The sequence below is a fragment of the Melanerpes formicivorus genome, unplaced genomic scaffold, assembly GCF_026170545.1.
Source record: "Melanerpes formicivorus ecotype bairdi unplaced genomic scaffold, bMelFor1.0.p_v2 SCAF_14, whole genome shotgun sequence".
Lineage (NCBI taxonomy): Eukaryota > Metazoa > Chordata > Aves > Piciformes > Picidae > Melanerpes > Melanerpes formicivorus.
In genome coordinates this window covers 3,840,654-3,866,591 of record NW_027142366.1, presented here as the reverse complement: position 1 = coordinate 3,866,591, position 25,938 = coordinate 3,840,654, and the positions used below count along the sequence as shown (strand labels likewise).

General features: G+C 40.5%; 1 protein-coding gene across 3 annotated transcripts in view; it reads left to right on the top strand.

Annotated features, from left to right (window-relative positions):
• SDK1 (sidekick cell adhesion molecule 1) overlaps positions 1-25,938 on the top strand; it is a 465,152-nt gene that overhangs the window by 209,475 nt on the left and 229,739 nt on the right. For all 3 annotated transcript variants that reach the window (XM_068146644.1, XM_068146645.1, XM_068146643.1), the window contains exon 6: positions 14,164-14,297. In XM_068146644.1, coding sequence (XP_068002745.1) covers positions 14,164-14,297 — 134 coding nt within the window. The remainder of the gene's footprint in view (positions 1-14,163; positions 14,298-25,938) is intronic.

Below are 25,938 nucleotides of genomic sequence, written 5' to 3'. Positions count from 1 at the left end.
CCGGGCAGCCCATTCCAATGGGCAATCACTCTTTCTGTATAGAACTTCTTCCTAACATCCAACCTGAACCTCCCCTGGTGCAGCCTGAGACTGTGTCCTCTTGTTTTGGTACTGGCTGCCTGGGAGAAAAGACCATCATCAGCCTGTGTACAACCTCCCTTCAGGTAGTTGTAGAGAGCGATAAGGTCACCCTTGAGTCTCCTCTTCTCCAGGCTGAGCAACCCCAGCTCCCTCAGCCTTTTCTCATAGGGCTTGTGTTCCAAACCCCTTGCCAACTTTGTTGCCCTTCTCTGGACTCATTCCAGCAAGTCAACCTCCTTCCTAAATTGAGGGGCCCAGAACTGGACACAGTACTCAAGGTGTGGCCTAAGTCTGTGTAAGGATCCTGTGTGACTGTTGTGTTATGTATCCCCTATTCATTAGCTCCAATTTCTAGACCTTATGCTGAAGTTTGTACATTACATTGGCCTCATGGCTCTGACTCTCTATCCTGGGTTAACACAGCCTGCTCCCACAAGTCCCCCTTCTCTCCCCACACAGATGGGAGTGAAAGTTAAGCAACCAAAAACTCTGGCTTAAGATAGAGAGTTGAGATAAATAGTTTTGCTGGAAATGATGCAATGCACAACAACCTTAGCCTGTTTGCAGAAAAGCACAGCAAAATGCAGATGCAGCAGTAGAAGCCAGCAATAAAACAGGTCAGATTTGCTCAAGCCAGCCCAGTAGCAAAGACCAACACCCCCAAAACCTGAAAACTGGCAGCAGCATCTGGAACAGGAAGCCTCTCATTTTACAATCTGAACTTTAAGGAACATGTTTTGCTCCATCCAGCACTTTCATTTTGGAGCTGGCATGGCAGCAGCATAGTGCTGAATATCAGCTGCAGATTCAACTCAATCCTACAACACTCTCATACAACCCTTTCTACGTTATTCTTGTGTTGTGTTCTCATCTTAGAAGCTAAGAGGTTAATTTTCACGTTTCCTTCAGCATAGTAGCCTGCAGTGTTTATGTGAGCATTGCTTGTGCTTTCCATTCAGTAACAACAGGATTAAGAACTTAGAAGTTAAAAACGTAGACATCTGCCTAATTAAAGGGATTGGCTGATGGAGTTGTATTTTTCTTTCTCATTAGCATTCCGTTCATTCTGTTTTCTTTCCCTATCTCCCTGTTCCCTACACACTCAGCTTGTAATAAAAGTTGGTTCTTGAATGTAAAGAAGTGTGTTGATGCACCTGGGAAAAACATGTACGGAAAGGAATTGAATTTGTTTCTATCTAACCTGGGTAAGATATAATGGAATATTTCATTGTTTATCTTTACAGTAATAATCACAGCATGCTTCCAACACTCATAAGGATTATTTAGGAAGAAATTTAAGTAAATGTATGTTTGTTTTCCACAGAAAAACAATCTCCTATTTTAAGTTTATACCCCTGCAGCCAAGTGATAAGGGCATTTTAATGTTTTCCTGCATCTATCTTCCCATTTTAATGTGTGGCAGGATTAGGGGATAGCTGATGCTGCTGTTACATAAATGTGAGCAAGGAGAGATCCTCATTACAGGGTGAAGTGGATAAAAAGAGTCAGTAACTGAAGGTGATGGAACTGTTGTGTCTACTGTCCATTAACTCAGTAATAGCACCTCTTCTCCAGATGAGGGGAATCGCAGGGAGCAGCATTTTGCTGCGTTGCAGGAGCAAATCCCTAAAACCTCTGCAGCAGAAATGTCTGCAAGTAAGGAGATAAATATGTGAAGACTGATTGCAGCAAAGACTTTGGGGGCATCAGAGGCTTTCTGTTCTGGTCTAACTATTATGTAGAATTACCTGCATCGGCAGGATGTTGAGCATTCCGCTCACAACCCCAGGAATGCGAGCGAGGCAGGTTATACGCATGTCTCTGTTCCAGGATTTGTGAGTTCTTTTGCTGTGCAACTCAGAGCAGAGTTTTTCTTCAACACTGAAAATAAAAATGCTCTGCAAAGCATATTGTAGCCATAAAATCAAAGAAACCGAATTGTACCCACTGACACTTCAGGCTTTCATTTGCCCGCTCAATAGGCATCGTGTTTATGGATCATCCAGCAAATGTAAGCAAGGCAGGCTCTCAGATGCTTGCTCTCTATTGCTCCTCATTAGAGGGCATGTGTGGTACTTAGCTTCTGTATTTGGAAGGAAGGGAGTTGAAGTTCTTTGCCTTCTATGTTGCCTCTGGGACTGTTTCTAAAGTAGAAGTTGCTGACATTCTACCAGAGGACTGGCAAGATTTACTGCAGGAGCTTTGGCCTTCTGACTTCCTTAAGCTTTACAACCAGGAGTCCTGAATATATGTTGCTGCTCCCACCACAAGGAAACTGGGATCATTAGACTCAGAAGTCAAATAAGCAGTAAGTCATGCAAACACACCCATTATTGATTGCAAGTAATTTAAAAATAAATGGAGTTGATAGGTTACCTTTCTTCCTCGTTTTGACAACACCACCCAAGCTGAAAGCAAAAAAAACTAATCTTTAGGGTTTGTTGTTCCTTAAACCATGCATTATTTGCATTTTAGTTGGCCACTGAAGTGTTCTTTATGGAGTTTGAAGTCAAGGGCTACAGCCACGTTTCAAATACAACATGGAAGTGATCTTGAAAGAGAACTGTATTCCAGGTTGCTTCTGTTTTAAAGTGATGTTAATGTTGACATTGGGGTTTCATAGATTCTGATGTATGTAATAGTACTTTGCTTGGGAAAGGGATGAGCAAATAGTTAGGTTTAGATGTAATGGCGTTTATCTTCACAATCTCTTACACAAACTTTCTCACAGCTTCACTTTCTATGTTTTAGAGTTCAGTGGCTTTGCTGCACAGCAGCAGACTGAGGGAGTTTGGGGCTGTTCAGTCTGGAGAAGAGAAGGCTCCAAGGAGACCTAATTGTGGCCTTCCCGTATGTGAAGGGGGCTACCAGAAAGCTAGGGAGGAGCTTTTGAGGGTGTCAGGGAGTGATAGGACTGGGGGAAATGGGTTAAAAAAACAAATAGCTAGATTTAGATTGGATGTTAGGAAGAAGTTCTTCCCCATGAGGATGGGGAGACACTGGCACAGGTTGCCCAGGGAGGTGGTGGAAGCCTCATCCCTGGAGGTTTTGAAGGCCAGGCTGGATGTGGCTCTGGGCAACCTGATCTAGTGTGAGGTGTCCCTGCCCATGGCAGGGGGTTTGGAACTAGATGATTCTTGAGGTCCCTTCCAACTCTAACAATTCTGTGAGTGTGTGTTTGCCTCAGTTACTGGAAAGAGGCATTTCTCCCTTCTGAAAAACTTTCAGCTTATATTATTTCTGACTATTATTGTATACCTAACTACATAGATAAAATGCTATTGATAGAGCAATATTTTCCAGTTGTTTACTGTGCTCCATTTTGTTAGAAACCATAATGCAAACTGCTGGTGGGATGTTAAACAGTTTGCTCTTTCTTCTGAAGTTTCTGGTGTTTGGCTTCAATATATGGTTGAATGCATCCGACTATGCTTTGCTTTTATGTCTCTGCATGGCCTGTTTATGACAGAAATAGGGAGTCTCTGCTTCCTTTTAAATACAGAGTTTTTTGCTGATTTGATTGATTTTCATAACTAGTGTTTTCTTTGACTTATTGTCACTAGCTTGAAGTGCTTTGAAATGTTTGCATTAATGGCATTAAAAAATGTTTGACTGACTGAATTGGAATTTCTTCTGCTGTATGACTCCCAATAATACCCAGGATTTTACAGTCTGTTATATGTGTTTGTTGCTAAATGCATCTGTTCTCAGTATGAGGGATTCAGATGAAAGAAGTTGAGCAATAGTATGAGTTAATGGGAGACTGATGTTTGGGAAGCAAGGCTCACCTGCTGGAGTGTGTTGCCCAGGAGATGTTAAAGCAGTTGAAAATCATAAAGCAAGAAGTTGCTTTGCCTGAAGTCGTAACAAAATGCCTGATAATCAAACTGAAATGCAAGGAGGAAAGTCAAGAGTATTAAGGTTTAGCACTTGCATAATCCTCTGCATCTTTTGACTGCTAGAGGTATTAACTATTTAAGCCTCTAGATAAGTTTTCCAGCATAAAAAGAAATACATAGATGTATTATCCTTTTTCTCTCATGGCAAACCATGCAGACTGAAAGGCTAAATAACTCACCCAGGGCCACATGTCACTGGCAAAATGCAGACATATCTGGCTCATGGGCTTGTCCTCAATTCATGCTGCACAGCAGTAGTGGATGTCTTAATGGTGTGTGAGTAGAAATACCTACACAAAAGCCTGACTTTTGAGGCAGACGGCGAAGTCAAGATACTCTATAATAACACTGTGGAATGGACTTGCAGCAGGAACCCAAGTGCTAGTCTCAGCCAGCTGCAGTACTGTACATAGTGTTAGCTGTTGTATTGATCCAGGCCACTAAATCTTTAATTATCTTTCATAGTAAAACTTGTCTAAGTAAATTGCTCGGTTGCTACCCCGAACTGCTGCTCTTTTTACAGATGGCAGCAGCTTGAGGCACTTGCTACTTTTTTTTACCCTACCCATGCTCTTTGTTTAAAGATTTGGTGCTATTAAAAGAAGTAATGCATCTAAAAACTAATGGACTCCTAGGCTGTTAGTTCTGGAGCATAACATTCCCTACTACTCCTCAAAACAAGTGTGTAATAAGTTATGGCTGTACAAAATTTCCTATCCTTTAAAACCTCCCATTTGTTTCAACATACTTGTATTTTATGTCACCTAAAGCTGTTCAGCAGGGTCTTCAGAGCTGCTGTTCTCACTTGTAGGGCTAGTATGGTGACTTTGGATGTAGTTGGTAAGATGAATATACCTTTTTCTGGCACTAGAATTAAAACAGAGCCTTTGGCTCATGTCGTAATTCAGCCACTGTGGCTTCTGTCCCCTTGAAGTCTTCCACCTGTGTGGGGTTGTTCCATCTTCAGAGAGAGTGATTGCCCATTGGAATGGGCTGCCCAGGGAGGTGATGGAGTCACCATCACTGGAGGTGTTTAGCAGGAGACTTGATGGGGTGCTTGGTACCATGGTTTAGTTGTTTAGATGGTGTTGGATGATGGGTTGGAAGTGATGATCTTGAAGGTCTCTTTCAGTCTGGCCTGGTTCGGTTCTGTTCGGTTCTGTTCTCTGATATGCAGCTGCCATTGGGATTCATACGTACAGTCAGATAATTTCTAACAAGGCTCTGTGTACTGAGTATATCAGTCTCAAATACACTCATTTACATGTGTTTAGCTACTGAAGAAGGTCTTGTTTCAGCTGAGAAAACTGACCAAATGTATTGGAAAGAAATCTGTGCCAACCCAGCCAAGGTTTGAAATTTTATTTCCAAACTATGTGGACACTTCATGTGCTGTGATAGTGATTTTGTGAGTCCTGGAGACTCCATATCTTTACACAGCAACAGCTGTATCAAATCTTATTCTCAGCTACACTCATGTGAAAATGGAGCTGGTTTCAAATGAGATGTGTATGGAATTGGGAACAAAATAGCAGAGAAGGTGCTGAGGCAGATTCAGGAACGTGAATAAACAGGTTGAGAAAATCTCGGAAGGCACAGTTAAATGTGTCTGTTAAATATGCTGTTAAGAGGTTGAAGGTTCCTTTGTCATTGCCCTATAATCAATTATCTCTTCAATGCATCGCCCTGTGACAGGGCTGCACCACCACTAATTTGTTTTACAGTTAGTGCAGCTCCCAGTCGTGCCTTACATTTCTTTTTATTCTGTAGTACATATCTTGGTGAAATAATGGGATGAAGATGCAATATTCAACAGGAAGCTCTTTAACACTTGGCTACAAACCACTCCACCACACACCATTATGCTGACATGTTTGATCAGAAGTGAAGATATAATTTAATAACAGAAGTTTTCTTTTCACGGTGAAGGGGGGCGTGGGGGGACAGGGCAGAAATCAGTGTTTTAAAGACCCCACAGCACCTTGAATAATCCATTCAGGAGAAAGACCATAAAGTGGAGCAATATTCATGCCTGTCTCTCTTTGAAAATTGAACTATAAAATCCCAAATGATTACAAACAGTCTGTGCATTTGCTATCAGTGAAGTCAGCCAGCTGTGTAGATCAACAACCTATGGTACCTATTTTTGTTTTTACTGTAGTATTTTGTTTAAATAACCCATTTATTTTAAAACAGTTCCACTCTTACTCTTTCCAGTGGTTGCCAGCTATGGCCATAGCAACAGACAGGGATGTGGGAAGTGGAGTTCAATGTGCTGATAATATGATAAACTGGAGAGAGAAGAAAATAGATACTCTCTTTACAAGTATCTTGAAGGCAGTAAGAATTTTATAGGAGTAGGAGATGGGAGGAAATAGACTTAGAGGACACAATCTCAAGCTGCGCCAGAGGAGGTTTAGGCTGGATGTTAGAAGTTCTTCACAGAAAGAATTGTTGGCTATTGGAATGGGCTGCCCAGGGAGGTGGTGGAGTCACCATCACTGGAGGTGGTTAGGAAGAGACTGGATGGGGTACTTGGTGCCATGGTTTAGTTGATTAGACAGTGTTGGATGATAGGTTGGACTCAATGATACCAAAGGTCTTTTCTGACCTGGTCTGGTCTATTCTATTCCATTCTATTCTGAATCATTGGTTTCTGTTGTTGACTAGGATATTCTGTCTTGGAAGTCTGGCTTTTTCTTCTACTTTGGGAGCTGCTGTTGATGGAGCAGCACATCCAGGCACACATCAATGTGGTTCAGTAAGATAACACCTGAGAGGTGCGACTTAAGCACATGGAGGTGCTTCTATCAGCTGTACTGTCTTGTGGCTTAAAATGTCATCATAAAAACCAACCAAACAAAACAAATAAACCAGGAATCCCCCAAAACAGAGGAGCAGAGTTATGTGGTAAAAATTAAGCTGCATTAAATAAGAACTGAAGCTGCTGAAAACCTGGAGGGAGAAACAGAACATTTTAGCAGTAGTCACTTATGAATATTCCTTAGTTTGGTAATTGCTCACTTCTGTGTTGGTAGCATTGTCTCTGCCTCCAAACATCTCTTCATGATCAGTTATGTAGTGATTATCTTGGGGTTTGTTTTGTGGGTTTTCTTAATCTCTAGATCAGTAATTGCTTGGTATGAACATGGTTTTAAATATGTGTTTGGGATAACTCATCTGAGCATCCTCTCTGGGAGCCTCTATCTCCAAAGACTAAAAATAAGCTTTTTATGAGGGGAAACTGTTAAGATTTTTATAACAAGACTCAATATTTGATGATCCTGCTTTAAATCTGAGATACTTTTTTTTGTATCAGTGTTATACATATGTAAAGACACTTGACATGACTTTGAGTGTCCTACATGACATTTTCTAGATTACTCTTTGGGGTTGGGTATTTAGGGGCTCAGACTGGATGGTTCTGGTGTGGGTTTGGGTCTTTTGTTGCTTTTTCTTGACTAGCCTGCTTGAATCTGAAAGCCAAAAGGGAATGGAAGTCACACAGACTCAGAAATTACCCTGTTTCTGAAATTTTCCAATGCTACTGCTGTTTGCACACCCTCTTGTGAGGTTTCCCTGTTTTGCAGTCAGTGAGTCCTTCTGAAATACAATATTGTGAACTTTTTCATTGAATGGCAAACTTCAGTCTTGTGGAGAAGCTTCAATGGGTTGTCTTCATTTGAAATTCTACTCCTGTCTTTGAGTCTTTTGGACTTTCTGTGTAGCTTTAGTATGTGAAATCTATATTCAGGTAACAAACACCAATGGAAAATGTGAAATAATGCCAGGTCAAAGACAGACCCTGTCAATTTCTACCTGATAGAGCTTTCCAGTCAGGTAGTGGATCACCAATGATTTGTTATCCATCCACTTCTTTTCTAGTCTGACACTCATCTGGCATAGAACAGGGTTTGTGTAATGTGGTCATGAATCAAGACCTTGCAAGCATCAAAATTAGTGTTAGAAAATAGGGAGTCCAAGCTTGAAATGTGGAAGTTTTGCCACTTCTCTCATTTCCTCCTGGAAATATCTGCTAAACCTAACCATAGCTAGTCTTCCATTTTCTTAGGTAGTAGATTGGACTTGATGTTCTTGAAGGTCTTTGTCTTGTCTAGTCTAGTCTATTCTGTCATGGTAGCATTCAACTTCTGCCTAGCAATTAGGACTGTCTTGGTTATTCTTGTGTCACCTTGGGATGCTTTCATGACTAGAAATCCCAGTCACTTCCCAGAAGCACACACTGTGCCGTGGCATAATTACATGGTAAAATCAATGCATTAATTTCTGTAGTTATAATTAATATTCAGTAGTTGTGACAATTTTTATTGATAGATGGTTGATTTGCAGTTCTAATGTACCTGGAACTTGTGTAGTATTTGGTATCAATATATCAAGCCTTATGAGGAGAGGATGAGGGATCTGGAATTGTTTAGCATGGAGAAGAGGAGGCTCAGGGGTGACCTCATTGCTCTCTACAACTACCTGAAAGGTGGTTGTAGCCAGGAAGGGATTGGTCTCTTCTCCCAGGCAACCAGCACCAGAATGTGAGGACAAAGTCTCAAGCTGCACCAGGGGAAGTTTAGGCTCGAGGTAAGGAGAAAGTTCTTCACTGAGAGAGTTGTTCATCATTGGAATGTGCTGCCCAGGGAGGTGGGTTCCCCATCCCTGGAGGTGTTCATGAGGGGATTGGATGTGGCACTCGGTGCCATGTTTTAGTCATGAGGTATGTAGTGACAGGTTGGACTTGATCTTTGAGGTCTCTTCCACCCTTAGTGATACTGTGAAACTGCCACCCAGTCACAGCAATTCCTGCTTTGTTGCCATGGACATTTTCCTTGGTCACAGAGCAAAACATTAACAAATGTGCTACAAAGTCCTGAAATAACATGAACTGCTTGTGAGAGACATGTGTTTAAATAACTTTGATTAATAATTCCCCCTCAGAATTGGAAGGCACATGGGTGGTGAAATGCTCACTCTGTTAAGCCATGCATGCGCTACTCAGACTCGGGATTTCACTTGAACAGCTGTGGTTTTCAACTGCAATGTATCTGAATGTTTTTCTAAAAGGGGAAATCCATGGGGGAAGTCTTCCAGTAATTATGTTGTTATTATTACTCCATAATCTCTCCCTTTTCCGTGACCATCACTGTTGCTGGGTGGCGTCTGGCTTGTGGGGAAAGATCGGCGCTTGCCGTGCAATGCGAACAAAAGTTTTTGAGAAAGGAACAGAGGTTTTCATGTTAAAAAAAAATATAAAAATCTTGTAAAGCAGGATTGCTAAGTCATATTAGCTGGAGATAATATTGGAAAAGAGGCTTTATGAAGGCCTTTGTGCTCAAACACTGCATGCTAGTTCCTGAGCAGATGGCAGCCTTCTAAGAGAAAGCCTAATCAGGTTACTCCGATCCTCATGTTATGTTTTCATAACCCAGTATTATCTATTTATTGCGTAATCTGGTAGACTAATAACCTAACAAACATCTAACTTTTGGGAGCAGATTTTGGTATTTTCACATTTAAAAACAAAAAAAGAGAAGACATAATTAATGGCAATCCACCTATTTAAGATACCACAGAGTCCTTGTACAGCGTTTTGATAAATGAAGCAATTTTCAGTGCTGGGGGAGAAAAAAAATAGTGTTGAACTCCAAAACTGTCTTATACACTTTAATAATGGTATCCCCTTTGGAAAATTCTCTTCTAAAGGTCTGATTCATGTTCCATTGATGTTAACAGAACAATTTCCATTAGCTTTAGATCAAACACACAGATTATTTGCACCGGATCTTTTTACAGTATTTGGACAATTCAGAAGGCTGCAATTAAAAATCTCAGAGTGTATCTAAGTGCTAAGTTCTGGCTGCAACAAATAGAAGTGATGGAAAAACTCATTAGATGCCTGTTTTCATCTTCAAAGTCTTAAAAGAACTGGGTTTAGAACATAACTTAGCTCCATCTTTGCTGCCTTTTTGCATCCTGTCAGACCACAGTCTTTGGGCAAGCAACACATCAGAAGTTCAACTTGTAGTTTCAAAGTACCAATTCATCTTCACTTTCAGGTTAACCCATTCTAATCTCTGGCTGCTTTTGTGGTGAAGGCATCACTGAATTCTTGTAGGACATTGTAATATTGAATCATAGAATAGTTTGGGGTGAAGGGGACCTTAAAAAAGGTCATCTAGCTGCAACCCCCCTGCGACAAGCAGGGATATCCTCAATTGGATCAGGTTGCTTAATTAATCCACCATTGTAACTGCTTACTTCTCACAGATGTGTACATGGCTGTTTGTACTTGGGCTGCTCTTTCTCTGCAGGCTTCCACTGAGCTCTGAAGAAATTGTAGGAATTCTTCTATTAAAATGCATGATTTAAATACATGATTTAATGTGCTCCTTTCCCTAAGCTTAGGCAATCCCAAAGGATCAGTCTGCTTAGTTTACTTGCTGGTTGCTCCTGTCTTGAAATTATTAGTTTAAGTTTGATATTGCACTTAAAGGAGGGTGGGGGGGCAGTATTTATATTTTTCAGGAGTTCTGTGCTGGGTATGAATTACTGACAGGTCCACTCCATCTGCTGCAGTCATCTTCCTCAAATATGCTAGTAAACTGAGCAGCCGGGAATCAGATTTGCCTTGGAACGTGAGTGCAGTGCTGTCATAATTTAGAAGTTGTATCAGACAATGAAAACAAACAATAAGCCCAAGAAAGGATGTTGAGCCAGTTTTAGGGCACTCTGTGCAGCTGGTATGCAACAAAATAGGGGCTGCAACCCTGGTAAGGGTTGGGGCACGAATCTTCAGCTGGTTTAGAAACATTGAAATCAATGAGTCCTTAAAATGTGACTAATTGATTTTCCTGATACAGAAGGCTTACGCCTGATCTAAGTAAAACTCCCAGAGCCTGCAGCCTGTGAAGGCTTATGTCTTGTTCTATTACCCTTCTTTAGTTAATGAAATTGAGTCATCATATTTTTCACAGAATTAAGAAGATATCAATAACTCATTTTGGAGGCTCTAATTCAACATTTATTTGACAATGTAATTGATGACCACAAAGAGTTGTCTTCAGTAGTTTCTTAGTCTTCTAATTCCTTTTTCCTGGAAAAATTAGCATCAACCTTTTCACATCATTTTGAACATGCAATTCTGGTGAGAGGTCTTGAGCACAAGCCCTGTGAGGAGAGGCTGAGGGAGCAGGGATTGTTTAGTGTGGAGAAGAGAAGGCTCAGGGGAGACCTTATAGCTGCCTACAACTACCTGAAGGGAGGTTGTAGACAAGTAAGGGTTGGTCTTTTCTCCCAGGCAAACAGTGGCAGAACAAGAGGATGCAGTCTCATGCTGCACCAGGGGAAGTTTAGGCTTGAGATGAGGAAAAAGCTCTTCCCAGAAAGAGATTGGCCATTGGAATGTGCTGCACAGGGAGGTGGTGGAGTCTCTGTCCCTGAAGGTGCTCAAAAAAGGATTGGACATGGTGCTTGAAGCCATGGTTTAGTTGTGATGAGGTGTTAGGTATTAGGTTGAACTTGGATGATCTCTGAGGTCTTCTGGTTGATTCTATGAATGTATAAACTTTAACCTTTCTGCACTGATTTTAGATTCAGATATGTTTATGTTCATTATGTCTTTCAAATTCACTTGCACTTCCCTCACAAACATTACACTTTACCTGCTCTCCAATTCATATTTCTGTATAATAATTTAAAAACAGAATCTTCAGACTTACTAAAATCATTCAAATTAATTCCCTTTGCTCTGTATCTATTGAGCCTAATGGCTTAATTGTCAGAGTTTTGAGTCAGCTTTGTACAGATAGTAGCAGCATACATTTTGCTAGTATTCAAGATTCACCCTTATAACTTGGGGCATAGTTGCAGCTGGCATCAAAACAGCCTGAAATGTGTTTCAGCATTTTCAGTCTCCCTAATGCTGCTTTCTTCAGAACTAAAGCAGAAATAAATGTAAATGCCATTCTCTTCTAATATTCAATTATTAGCACTTCATTAGAGTTTTATCTTTATTTGCTCTATCAAATGTTGTATTAATTGCATTTTATATCCTCACTCTGTAAATCTATCACAGTTTCTTTTGATTAATTTTCTAAGCCAATTAAATTAGTACAGGTTCATTCAATAAAGAAAAAAACCATACTGTGATATTTTAAGTAGTTGTTTTATAATAAAAACTGTCAATAAAGATAATGTAAACAGAAGGACAATGAGTGGTTTGGGAGCTGAAAATATAGCTTTGTATTTCTTTCAGGGGATTTTTCTTGTAGTATCTACTGATAGATTTATAGAACTTCAGTGTTTTTTGTATCCACATTGGAGAATTAAAATGATAAGAATAAAACACAACTGGGCTTTGCACACTGCTATGTTCTCCTTGTGATTTTTCTATACCCATTCCTCCATATAAAAACTACTACAGTATCAGGAACAGTGTGGCCAGCAGGAGCAGGGAGGTCATTCTGCTCCATGTACTCAGTACTGGTTAGGTCACACCTTGAGTACTGTGTCCAGTTCTGGGCTCCTCAATTTAGCAAAGATGTTGACTTACTGGAGCAGGTCCGGAGAAGGGCAACAAAGCTGGGGAGGGGTTAGGAGCACAGCCTTATGAGGAGAGGCTGAGGGAGCTGGGGTTGCTTAGCCTGGAGAGGAGGAGGCTCCGGGGCAACCTCATTGCTGTCTACAACTACCTGAAGGGAGGTTGTAGTCAGGTGGGGGTTGGTCTCTTCTCCCAGGCAGCCAGCACCCAGGACAAGAGGACACAGTCTCAAGCAGCACCAGGGGAGGTGTCAGCTGGATGCTAGTAAGCAGCTCTTCCCAGAAAGAGAGTTTGGCCATTGGAATGGGCTGCCCAGGGGAGGTGGTGGAGTTGCCATCACTGGAGATGTTTAGGAAGAGACTGGATGGGGTGCTTGGTGCCATGGTTTAGTTGATTAGATAATGTTGGATGATAGACTGGACTCAAACTCAGCAGTCTCTTCCAACCTGGTTTATTCTATTCTATTGCAGAAGAAATGTGTTGGGTTTTTTTTTCCCTATTGCTTTAAATGCTTTTTCTAAAGTAAGGTAGTTGTGAACTGTTAGAATGTTAACCACATCATGCTGAAACAGAAGGAAGGAACACAGAATTCCTTATTATCAGTTGATTAATGTCCAAATAGTTTGACTTAGGACTGACTCTTTGAGGCATATTGGTGTAGGAACTTATTCCTCTACAGGCTTTCTCTTGAACTTTTTATGCTCTTTTATTCTTACCTGGTTTTTGAGCTTCTCCTGTCCTGTTCAGTTAAGGCCTAAAAGTTTTAAATGCTGTCGCTGGATTAAACCTTGTGTTGCTCAAGAAAAGACCATTTAACCATGTAAAATGCAAAGTAAGCAGCCTTATTGCGGTGCCCATGGGAATACTGCCTACAAGGCAGTTTATAGAGATGTTTGCTGTGTAGCAGCTCTTAGCAAGAATGGACTTGTGGATACAATGACATTCATGGAGTCCTCCAAACCTACGGCAGTGCTAACTTACAGGGCTGTGCTTTCCTATGTGCTGAAGATTAAATGGAAAGGTTTCCCTTCCTGTCTACAACTCATCTGTGTATATCAGTTGGGCTCCAGCGTGCTGGTGTTCTTGGCTGTGATGTTGTGATAATTAGTGATGCCATAAATGCAGACAGTTTACCTTCTGAGGTTCTGCTGTCTTTGATTTTACTTTTTTTGTGGGATTTGCTGTTTGCTGACTGTCAGTCTTTAATAGGCTGTCTTTCACTTGTTGAGAAGGTTTTCAATAAAAGTGAGTTTACAACATGCTGATGATTGCCAGGACTCCCATCAGCCCGTAACGATGCAGTTTGCAGACTATCAGTCTCTGTTGTCATTTGCTGTTTCATGTGTAGCTTCTTATTGCCATTTAAAGTGTTCTAGTTTTATATGTTGTAGCTTTTATGCATGTCACCATAAATGCCTTACACAATCTAAACAGAGAAATGTTCTAGAGAGCATCAAAGATCTTAAGTATTACTTGTGAATGTGTTTGACATCAAGCTGCTTTTGGTTCTGCAGTCCTTTTGTTTAGTTGACTAATGAATAGCATGTCAGTTTGTCATTCTGAGGTGTTGGATAGGTTTTGCCTAATGGATGCCATTTTTCTGTTTTCAACATGATCTTTCTCTTTCCTAAATAGAGCCATCACACTGGAAAATCAGCTGGTCATCCTTGCAACATCAGCAACCGATGAAGGAGGCTACTACGTCCAGGCAGTCAATGAAAAGAATGGGGAGAACAAGACAAGTCCATTTATTCACCTCAGTGTTGCAAGTGAGTAGCCAAATTTTGGATAATGTGCTGTCACCACTGAGGTTGCAGACAAAATTCACAAAACTATGCCCTAGTAAAAAGAGCCTTGCTAACACAGGATTGGATCTTTAAAGGACATCAACTTCTGGTTGTTTTGGAGCACGTTGAACTCCTTGTGCAATAATAAGAGGGACCTAAGAGAGTGTATGCCCTCAACAAATCACCCTCAAAGCCTTTTGTCTGATAGTTTATTTTGTTGCAAGGCAGGTACACGATATCCCTTGCTGTTTGTTGTGAAGTTGTGATCATCATTTCTTTTTAATGCCAGGCTTTATAACATATTGTTTTCCATTGCACACAAGTAAACAAGTCACTCTTCCCAGGGCAATTTTATTAACGAGTCTATTCCCCTACCCTGGCATTATTTTAACCTGGACTTATCGCAGAGTCCCAGGGAACATGCATTTCATTCTTATTACTTATTATTTTACATTACACAAATGGTATTAACAGCTGCCATTGCAGAGGTGTTCTGTGACTACGTGTTACAACAAAGGAGAGGGGGAAAACAGAGGGATGGGGTGAGGAAGATGCCTGCACACTAAATACGGTCATGTGCGCATTCAGCAAAACATGCATGTGGGAGCCACTATAAGCTCTTTAGTAAAAGGCTAATGCTCTGAATACATCAAATGGTTTGACTCCTTTTCTGAGGGCTTTTGGTAAAGGTGGTGTTAATGTGGCAGCAAGATGAGGTATGTGTTGTGCGAGCATGGAGGTTTCTGGTTTTGATTGCAGAGAGAAGGAAGAGATGGATGGGTAAAATGTTGATTGTTCTGGAAGCTTTGACAGGCTACCCTTAGGATTTGGACTTCTAGGAGATGCAAGACTTTCAGCTTTAGCTCAGTTGGACTGGTGAGACGCCAGAGTTCTCTTGATCCTGAAAACCATTAGACCACAAAGAGCTCCTGCGGCTCATTTGCTTACAATACCAAAACTTGGGAGTCATGGTTTCTGGGCAGGAAATCTGGCCAATTGCTTTTGCAAACATGTGATGTTTGTTTGTCAGAAGTTCATCAAAAACATTACATTCCTGTGAAACATTTGAAGCTCCTAATCACATTTCAAGGAAAGATCATCTTGCACAAACAACAAGAGCCCTGTTGGTGGGATCAGGGGTCACAGAGGGCAGAAGCTGTGTGGTAATAGCAGAGGAGACAAAACTCTGTGTTCTTCCCAGATATGTTTATAAACGAACTTCTCAGGGGTTTTACCTGTATCTTTGAGGTGGAAAGTATATTCCAGATCCACTTGTGAATTTTGGCTGTGCTGTGGCATGTATATTGCAAGCATTATTGTTTCTGACAGTATGAAGAGGTTTGCTAACACTGTGGTAATTTCACTTTTAAAAGCAGATTCTTATTGTTTGTATTATGTGACCAATAATGTAATTCCCACTTTAATTTTATATCTTAATTAATGTTAGAAATAGTCTGTGATCATGCATGCACAACAAGTGCTATGCAAAGCAGAAGGCAATACAGGCCTGTGGAAAACACTTCAAAATGCGTTCAGCCTTGATGCCACAAACACAGACTCTACCTAGAATGAGAAAAAATAGGAAAGATTAAATGGATAAAAGAAAGTAAAGAATGGGACAAGGTGGAAAGCCAGAAATGGATTTGCTTGTTAAAATGAGTGTCAGCCAATGAGGTTTTGAATTGCCATCTTGATATCCAGGATTATTAATGCTGTGTGCTTCCTCAAGGCAGGCACTAGCTGCAAGGCATTACAGGCTCTGTAAAGAAAATGAGATTAACGTGGTCATTCTGAACTTGGATCTGAGGGAAAAACATATGTGATAGGTTCAGTAGAAGTGAATACACATATTTTTTTTGGGTTCAGTAACAGAAAATTATCAGGCAAACACACCATCCTGAAGCAAAATGCAGAGAATGGTGGTGGAAAAGTCGTGTATTTCCTAAGAGTTATAAGGAATTCCAGCAAGCGGTTGGAAGCAGATCGTTCAAGGCACATCCAGGTGTGGAAGACAGCACACCGAATTGTCACTGTCTGAATCTTACCAGATGACACTTGTCTTTTTCCATTAGGACATGTATAAAATTTAAAAACAGTTTAATCAGAATCAGATAAACCACAAGTGAAATATCCAATCTCTGTGTGATTAGATTATACATTAATTATTGAGTACAACCTTGCCACTTGACTCCGCATGTGTGTGGCCGCTTTTATTGAGGGCAAAAGGAAGAAAAGCTATAGATAATTCCCAGGGCAGTCATCCACTGAGAACAGTGTTAGATATGCATAGCTTGTTATTCCTTGAAGGATATCAGTGTCAGACTTCCTCCAGCCTGGAGGAAAAGCACATTTGCAGAATCAGTCTAACAGCTGAGAAACCTCTAAGCTGTCCTGTTCTGGTTGGAAAGACAAGACTGACAGCAGGAGAAAGGTATAGCCCTGAGGTAAGCAGAGGATGAGTTATGTGGCCTTATATTGCAGATTAAAGTCTATGCCTTGAATTGTGGCTGGAAGTAAATGGAGTTTGAGCAACATCTGGAAAATTTACTAAACTGTCCTTCAATTAATAACTGTATTTGGTGCTTGTTGAATGGGAAGATTGGAGGATGTTGAGCATGTTTCAAAAATCCAGTCTAAAAGCCTCAGCTGTGATGAGATCTCTAGTAGGGCTCTGAAACAAAGAAGTTTCTTGTCAATCTAGCCTATAGCTCATTGAGTCACGTGAAGTCTTTGACTCACCCATCACCCCCGATTGTAAACAGGGTGAAGCTGAAAAACAGCTTCAGAAGAAAGCCTTCTAACTTGCCAGCATTGCTTCTGCTGTGCTTGGGTTTGCTTTTTTTCTGCATTCTCAGGCTGGTCAGACACTGAAAACATTGGCATCAGAATGCTTAGGTGAGATGAAAATGAAGAGGTTTGGGGAACATTTTGGTGTTTTCAGATACACACTGCTGCAGTAGTAGTTCATTCCTTAAATACCCTTTGTACCAAAGATGTGCTAGCTGATAGATATGGCCACTCTGTGAAAGGGTCCAAATGCTGAGCAGCATTTTTCCTTAACAGCCAAGTCCCCAGCTTGGTTAAGCACTAGTGTTCTGCCCTCTAAAACCATGTGTCTTCATTTGAAAGTCCAGGAACACTGCCTGAGATCCAGTGCAACTATGCTTGAAAACAGTGGTTGTTTCTTTCAAGTGGACATGTTTCCACTGATTTCAAGAGGATTAGATCATCCCTGAGGTGACAAGCTCTGGTGAAACAAAAATGATGCCCAACAGGTGGCATATTGGGAATAACATCGCAGCCAAAATTAGCATGAGATGTCATAAATTAGTCCTGACTTTAAAATGTCTTAAAATCAGTGGAACTAAGCTAATGAAAATCTTGGCTGTTTTTAGCTCTACATCCAATGTAAATAACAGCAAATTTTGGCTAGGAGAATCAGAAAGTCTGAAAGTCAAGTGCTTGGCAACAGAGTAACAAAACTCTGCTTGCTTTTTGACTCAAATACTTCATTTACTCCCTGATGAAAATTCACTATTGCTGTTCTGGAGGATTTCCATATTAGCTCCATTGCTAGAAATTCCTAACTTTATCAGAGAGGTGAATTATCTCTCACAGAGCTGCTGCAAACTTCTTAGATGTAAATACTGCTTTTACAACAAAAACAACTGGGAAATCTTTCGTGTTCTTTCCTGTTTCTGTCTACTTAGCTATAAATTGGATGATATCATCTCAAATGGATTCTTAATTCTGTAGGCTTTTTCTTTTGTGCCCCATCTCCCAGAGCCAGGTGTACACTGCAGCACAGATGGTCAAATCTCTTCCTAAAGATTCTGGCTTTTGATTTTACTAGTGTTGGCAGGACACATAAAGATCTAAGTGTTCCTTAAAGTAAAGCCACCATAAAACTCTTGCTTCCTTGAAGACCATACTTTGTGTATCAGCTAAATTCCTCTGGAACTCTGCACCAAGCCTCTTATGGTTATAGTACAGAACTTAAACCCCAAACAAACAAAACAACCCGTAATTAAAGACTGATACATGATACTCATCTGTATGCCATATCACTTATGTGTGAAGGTGGGTTTGGGTGGAAAGGGGAATAAAAGGGCTGTTGAGAACTGCTTAATGAGACCATAAGGATTTCTGGTAGAGAATTCAAGAGCTTATGGAGTATTTTATTCTTTTTCAAAGGGGGAAGATTCACAGGGAGCTTTTTATTACTGTAAGGAGCTAGTGGAAGTGTTCACTGCAATGTGCATTGGCAATGTCTGTCCTGGTTACTTTATTACGCAAGTGTGGCAAGACTCTGACACTGCTTTTGAAGTCTGAAAAATCCTGCTGAGATTTCTTTCTCTTATTAACTTCAATGCAATGCTGTAGCTGCGAGCGCCAATGGCCCAGCCATGGAAACTTTGTCCAGAGAAGGGCAACAAAGTTGATGAGGAGATTGGAGCACAAGCCCTATCAGGAGAGGCTGAGGGAGCTGGGGTTGCTTAGCCTGGAGAAGAGGAGGCTCAGAGGAGGTCTTATTGCTGTCTACAACTACCTGAAGGGAGGTCGTAGCCAGGACAGGGTTGGTCTCTTGTCCCAGGCAACTGGCACTAGAATAAGAAGACACAGTCTCAAGCTGCACCAGGGGAGGTGTCAGCTGGATGTTAGGAAGAAGTTCTTCCCAGAATGAGTGATTGGCCGTTGGAATGTGCTGCCCAGGGAGGTGGTGGAGTCACCATCACTGGTGGTGTTTAGGAAGAGACCGGATGGGTTGCTTGGTGCTATGGTTTAGTTGATTATATGGTGTTGGGTGATAGGTTGGACTCAATCTTGAAGGTCTCTTCCAACCTGGTTAATTCTATTCTACCCTTTGAGCGGTCTGCACTGCTGTTGCAGACCTCAGTTGGAGTGCTTTTCTGAAAACTTTGAGAAACTGTCCCCCCAGTAAATGATTTAAGTGGCAAGTTTGCAAAAGGTGGGGATGTGTAAGCGGCTCTGACAGCTTAGATACTCCTGCCTCAATTGGTTTTGCAGCGCTAATCATCTGGAACCTGCAATTCAGGACCTTGCTGCTGGACCTTCTTGTTAAGCTGTGAAATATTGAGGCGCATGTCACTGCACTAGATTTATTAGTAAATTAGATGGTCTCAAGACCTACTCAGAAACCTGGGAGATACAGAGTGTTCTGCAGCCTGATGTCGTTTTCTGATGCAGGCTTTGTGCAAACAGAAAACAAGATTGATGAAAATTTTCCAAACCTTGCCAGCCAGCATTTCTGAAGAGTCAAAGATAATAAAGCCAATTATCATTTAACAAAGATAAATTTTTTCCCTTGAGGCCTGGCAATGCTTTAAAAAAAAATACTTGTAGGGGGAGGGAAAAAGAAAAAAAAAAAGTTGGGAACTGAAGATTTAACTCCTGGCTTGGACACGTTGCAATCAATTTAACATCCAAGGGTGTCACGTTGTTCTGCTCAGCTTCTACTTGCAACACCAAGAGTTTTGTTCCATTATGGCAGAAATTAACAAAAGGCTAAGCAGACCTTGTTTGTCTTTGGCCCCTATTTTTTTTTCCCCATTGATTTACTGTATCAAAATGTGAATTTTACTGAAGGGAAGACTTTCAGACTCACAGTGCACTGATTTTTGCACCGTAGGACTTCATTTGTGAGGGTTTTGGGTTGGTTTTTTTGTGCTGTAAAGAAGGGTTCTAATGATAGCACAAGGTGGTTAGGTCACTTCCCAGTGTCTGTAAAAAATGAAATATTCTTTACATGGTTAGGAAAGAATGTAGGGAGAAAAAAAATACTGTAATACCTGTGAGTGTCTTTGTTAGAAGATCACTTTTGCCGTCCTTCTGTCAGGTTTGTTAAGAAGATAAGTGTTCAGAAGCTTCTGAGCAGACATTTTTCCTCTCTGGAAGAGAGCATTTCACTAACGTCATTTTTCATATTAACCATCAAGGTTTGTTCAAGTCAGCAGATGTTGAGGATCCTTCATGGGTGTGTTTGAAGCATACTACTGCATGAATTTTTCATAGCTAGTTCCAGCTTTCAGGTGCAGGCAGGGGGAAAAAAAAAGAGGAGGCAGAATGGTGGGCTGGTATCCCCAGGGAATGGATATTTCCATTCTGAGGTCAGATTCATGCAAGCTCTATGAAGTTGTCAAACTGGTTTTTGTTCTTGCCATGGGAATTTACTTTGCTTAGCCTCCCTGGGCCAGTGCTGTTGAACTGAAATTATTCTCAGTTATGCTTTTTTATTTTTTTTTTGCCTTTTTTTTCCCCCCTTTCTTGTTGAGGGGAGGAAGGAATATTGAATGAAGTGAAATTGCCTTGTCTGAGATTCCGATTAGCCAATGTAGCGCAGTTCAGCCCTCTGTGCATTGTTTTTAAATTACTCTTTCCTGTCCCATTTTCTACACAGGCTTTGCTTTCTCTTTGTCAAGCAGAATCTCTGGGAAGGAAACCCTTGTGGCTGTGTCACACATGGTTTCACTATGACAGTCACTTGGTGTTCTTCTGTTATCCAAAAAGTTAATTTGAAGGAGACTGTGAAAGTGTTTGGGATTTAAAGATGTAGTTTACACAAAATTTATCCTTAAGGTTCAGTTTTAATACCCTGCTAAAATATAGTCTGTCTTAATACTTTGTCTGCAGTTGTAGCTCCAACCTGCTCTGATATTGAAGTGCATGAATTTTAAAATGGGAATCTGTTTCTTATTATTTTGAGAATAGATCCTGTACAACCTAACCAGTTTAAGCTGTATGCATGTGTTTAAATCAAAAGCACTTTAGTAGCAGCTACAGCTACAACAAGACCAACTGAATTGAGTTAGTGGTAAAGATTTGGTTTTGATAGATTGGAACAAATGTTAGTTTGAGCTTTATCCAGAGCTAGGAGTTCCAGTGGAGGCTGATGTTCTCCATGCTTTACCCTGTTATCTGCTGCAAAAGGGATACTCCATTGCAGTGCAGAATCACTTTCTATGCATTACAAATAAGTACCAGTTGACGGTCAGGATTTATTAGCATTCTTGGACTCCAGATTTCATTGTCAAATTCTGAGGGTTGTGTAAGCTTCAGCCAGATCTGTTTCATCATTCTCTACTTTTCATCTCCTTAAAGGAAAACTTTGCTTCCTTCAAGTGTAGTGATATACAGGGAAACCTGTGGCTAAAATGATAGATCACTAAACTGCAGGAATAAAAAAGATGAGCCAAGAAACCTGTGGCAGCTTGAGCTTTTCTTTGGCTTTACCCAAATATTCTATCAGTGCTCTTGCTGATAAATAGCAGAAACACTGTCTGGTCTCCAATTTCTTCTTCCTCAGGACTATTTTTGCTAATGCTTATAGGCACTCATGGTGCACTTTTGTATCTGCTGTGGCTTCTGTCCTAGGCAATTAGTATCTCCTCTACTAGCAGGTTTTGCAATGGACAGGCAATAAAATCAACTTTCTGTAAGGTTTTGGGTCTGTCATTGTTCAGGGTTTTGTTTTTGATGGTTTTTGTTCAGTTTTGTTATTTGAAGAGAACTTAAACAAGGAACATGAGAACAAAATGTATTGAAATTCATCTTCATCATGTTGCATGAGCACCTGAACAGGAGGACACAGTCTCAAGCTGTGTCAGGGGAGGTTTAGGCTGGATGTTGGGAAGAAGTTCTTCCCAGAAAGAGAGAGTGGCCATTTGAACGTGCTGCCCAGGGAGGTGGTGGAGTCACCATCACTGGAGGTGTTTAGGAAGAGACTGGATGGGGTGCTCAGTGCCATGGTTTAGTTGATTAGATAGTGTTGGGTGATAGGTTGGACTTGCTGATCTCAAAGGTCCTTTCTAACCTGGTTAATTCTATTCTATTCTAATAAAAGTTTAAATATGCAGTTTGTGGGGAGAAGAGTGTTTTGCTTTTCTCCCAAATTCGCCTCTAGAACTCTGTTTCAGGGACTCATCACTGACTGGTGAAATGCACCTGAACTGAGTCCTTCAGCACACGCACATACATCATTCATACTGCTCTGAAAAAATGGCAAATGCTGAAGTTTCTAACAATCCAAGTTGTTATTTTAACACAGCTTCCTGTCACACTTGTGTGGTTATGAGGTTTGGGGTTTTGTGTCCGCAGGCGATCTGGCATACACACACACACACCCCCCTCACTCTCATAGGCCTGGGCTGTCTCTAAACCCTTTATTTATATCTGACACATGCAATTAATCTCTCCCTATCTCTAATCACTTTTGCTATTACATTCATCGGAGTGATTTGTATCCTATCTCTGTCACTGCTCTGTAATTGATATGTGGAGATAAGAGATTCTTGGAGGACACAAACAAGGAAAAGGGAAAATTGAATTTACCTTGCAATCATTTTATAAAATGTGACAGACATCAATTATAGATGCCAGCCAGGAAAATGCCATCTTGAGCAAACTGTGATGATTTGTTGGAAGACCAACATAAGAAAAATGCCAGGAAACTTTTCTGGACGGAAAAGTATTGCCAGTTCAACCAGACAGGCTTTTCAATCCCGTTGCTTCACCTACATTCATTTCTTTTGTCAAATATACTGCAGGATTTACAAAGAGTGTATCACTTTTGATCAGTGTTTTTCTTCAGTCAGTCTTGTACTAATACTATAACACAGCAGATGAAAGGAGGCTGCTGAAATGAACATTGTTTTGATCAGACATAAAAAGATGTTGTTGGTTACTCTACATTTTCATGGGGGGGAAAATGTGTAGTATGTCCAATTTCAACCTAACCACATTCTGCCATGAAAATAGTTCTATTTCCTTGCTTTTCCATTTCATTGCAGTAAGAAGTAAACTAAATTTCTCAGTTTTAATTGTTGACATGAGAGTAGTAGTTCACACAGAATCACAGAAACATTCAGGTTGGAAAAGACCCTCAGGATCACAGACTCAAACCCATAGCCCTGCTCTGCAAGGTTTACCCCTAAACTGTATCACCCAGCCCCACATTTGTAAGACCTTTAAACACATCCAGGGCTGGTGAGTCAACCACCTCCCTGGGCATCTCATTCCAATGCCCAACCACTCTTTCCGTGAAAAAACAATTTGCTAATGTCCAGTCTAAACCTACCCTCTCCCAGCTTGAGGCCATTCCCTCTTGTTCTCTCACTAATGATGATCCTGAAGGTCTCTTCCAACCTGGTTTGGTTTATTCTAAATAAGTAAAGGTTTATTCTAATTACCTGTGAGAAGAGACCAGCACCAACCTCTCTACAGTGTCCTTTCAGGTAGTTCCTGTCCACAGTTGTAAGTTAATGTAGTACTTGTCGATCTTTGAAAACCTTTTTGCCATACTTTCAATATGTGTTAAAATTTAATACCTAGTATATAGATTAATAATACAATGACAGTAATAGAAATCAGAGAACTCAAAAGATTGAAGTCAAGCAACATCAAGTGTTGTCAGTGCTGCAGACCCAGGATGTAGCCAATCTTTTCCCTGGAACTGATTATTTCTCTGTTATCCTGTTACCTCCAAGGCAACTGCACTTTCTGAAACCTTCCAGAGGAGACAGAAGTGCAGCTGTTTGTGAAGGGATTTGCATTTCAGTTTGTGTAAGTGTCGCAATTCTGTAGCTTTAAAAGGAGAAACTACAGGGGACCTACATATCAATTTACCCCTTTTGAACATTACCTTTTGATCTCTTAGGAGTCCCATTCTGCTATGCCATGGTCCTGGAGTATTCCAAATAGGTGACTTGAAATCTTTGGCTTTGTTTCGTTTCTTTACACAGTTGGATGTGTTTAAAGTGTAATTTTCATTTATTTAAAGTTACTAAACCCTTCTGAAGGTGCATTTTACCAAGAAAGTAAGACTCTCTAATTTACTGAAGTGAGGTTTAGCTTAAACATGCTATTTTAAGAGGAAAAAAAATAAATTGTATTTAGGGAAAAATATTAATGTAATATATAGCTGTGACAGCTTTGTGTTGTCCTGGAATGAGCCAGGTTGTCTTGGCTGAGCTGTGAAAAAGAAAACCATAGCTCTTAAGAAAATAGTGAGGAGCATCTTATTAATAACAGGATAAATTTGAAGCACGTGGGGTTGTTTTTATTCACAGGATAGGACTCACTCATCAGTTCAGAAAATGAGTGATTTAGCATCTGTTTGATGGTGTTCTTTAAAGTGCCATTGTATTAGGCAAGCTTAAAATGTCTTGTAAGCATTATAGATAAGGAATGATAAACATGTTGAAACCAGATGTTTAATAGAGTAAGTTCTGCACTTACTTATAGCAAAAGCCTAGATATGTCCTAAGGATTGTATGACACATGCTAAAGGTCTGCATGGCAGAACCGCCTCCTCTTCCCCCCCCAACCCCAGCATATTTATCAACCTCAACTTCATCTCAAGCTTTCACAAACATATGGTTGCTTGAGGGTTATCAGTTTTAAAGCTCTTCATATTGAAGATGGTTTTTAATTTCTTCTTAATATACATCACAGAACAGGAAAATTGAATGAGGATAGAATCCTCTCACATGCCTGTGCCATCGTTGTGCCGGATAGATGTGATTTGTCTGAGTAATTCTGAAAGCAAAGACAAGTGCCTGAGAATGAACAGGGAAAATGAAACAACAGTGATTGCAACTGAAGCATTGGAGAGTCAGGATCTGCAAGGTTTAAGGTCATCTGTGAAGCTTTAAATATGCTTTTATTATTATTTATTGTATAGGTACAATATGAAGAAGTATTTAAGTTGATTTTTTTTCCTGTTGATCTATTGAATAAATAAGGGGAGAGCTAAGTGCACACTGTCCATCTAGGTTCAGGTTTTAAATCACCCAACTGATTTCTTTGTTGTTTTTTTTTAAATCTGGAGAAAAAAAAGGTTTAATATTGGAAATCTTTTTAGATTTTTTTAGTGAGGGCTTGCTGTGAATTTTCAAGCCACATAGAATAATTGGCGTTTCTTATCCCATTTCTAATGGAGAAACTTGCACTCAACTCTAACCTGAGTTGCTTCACCTGCTATACATAAAAGCTGGATCGATTTCTTGTCCACTTTGTTGTACCTTGGGAGCTGTAACCTCCAGGATGCTCGTTATCCTTTGTCTTTGTACTGCTGTTTCACATCTCGTCATTTGCATCTGGGCAGTGGTTAGATAGCACAAGGATCCATGTTAGGATTTAGTCCCCCCCCCCCTCACCCTGACCCCTCCCCTTACAGACTGTGCTGTAAGGTGACCGAAACATTTGATTTCTTTTCATGTGCAGACTACTGTCTACACTTTTAAGCCCCTTAAAAATAATGCATAATCCAGAACTCTGTCTTTTTATGGTGGATAAATCATTTTAGCTGTGGAATGTGGGAATGAAGTTACAACTCCTACAATCTAGGAGAACATCGTTGTTAAACAGTATGTCTTTAAAGGACTGTAAGCTTTCTGTGATAAAAAAATGAAGGAATGCAGCAGCCAGGAAGGTGCACACAAAGTCCTGGTCTCAAAGGGCCTGTTTGTGCAATACTCTTACTAAATTTGGTCCAGCTCTGTTTGCTGTTAGAATAAACCAGCTTGGAGGAGACCTTCAAGATCATTGCATCCAACACCATCTAAACAACTAAACCATGGCACAAAGCACTCCATCAGGTCTCTTC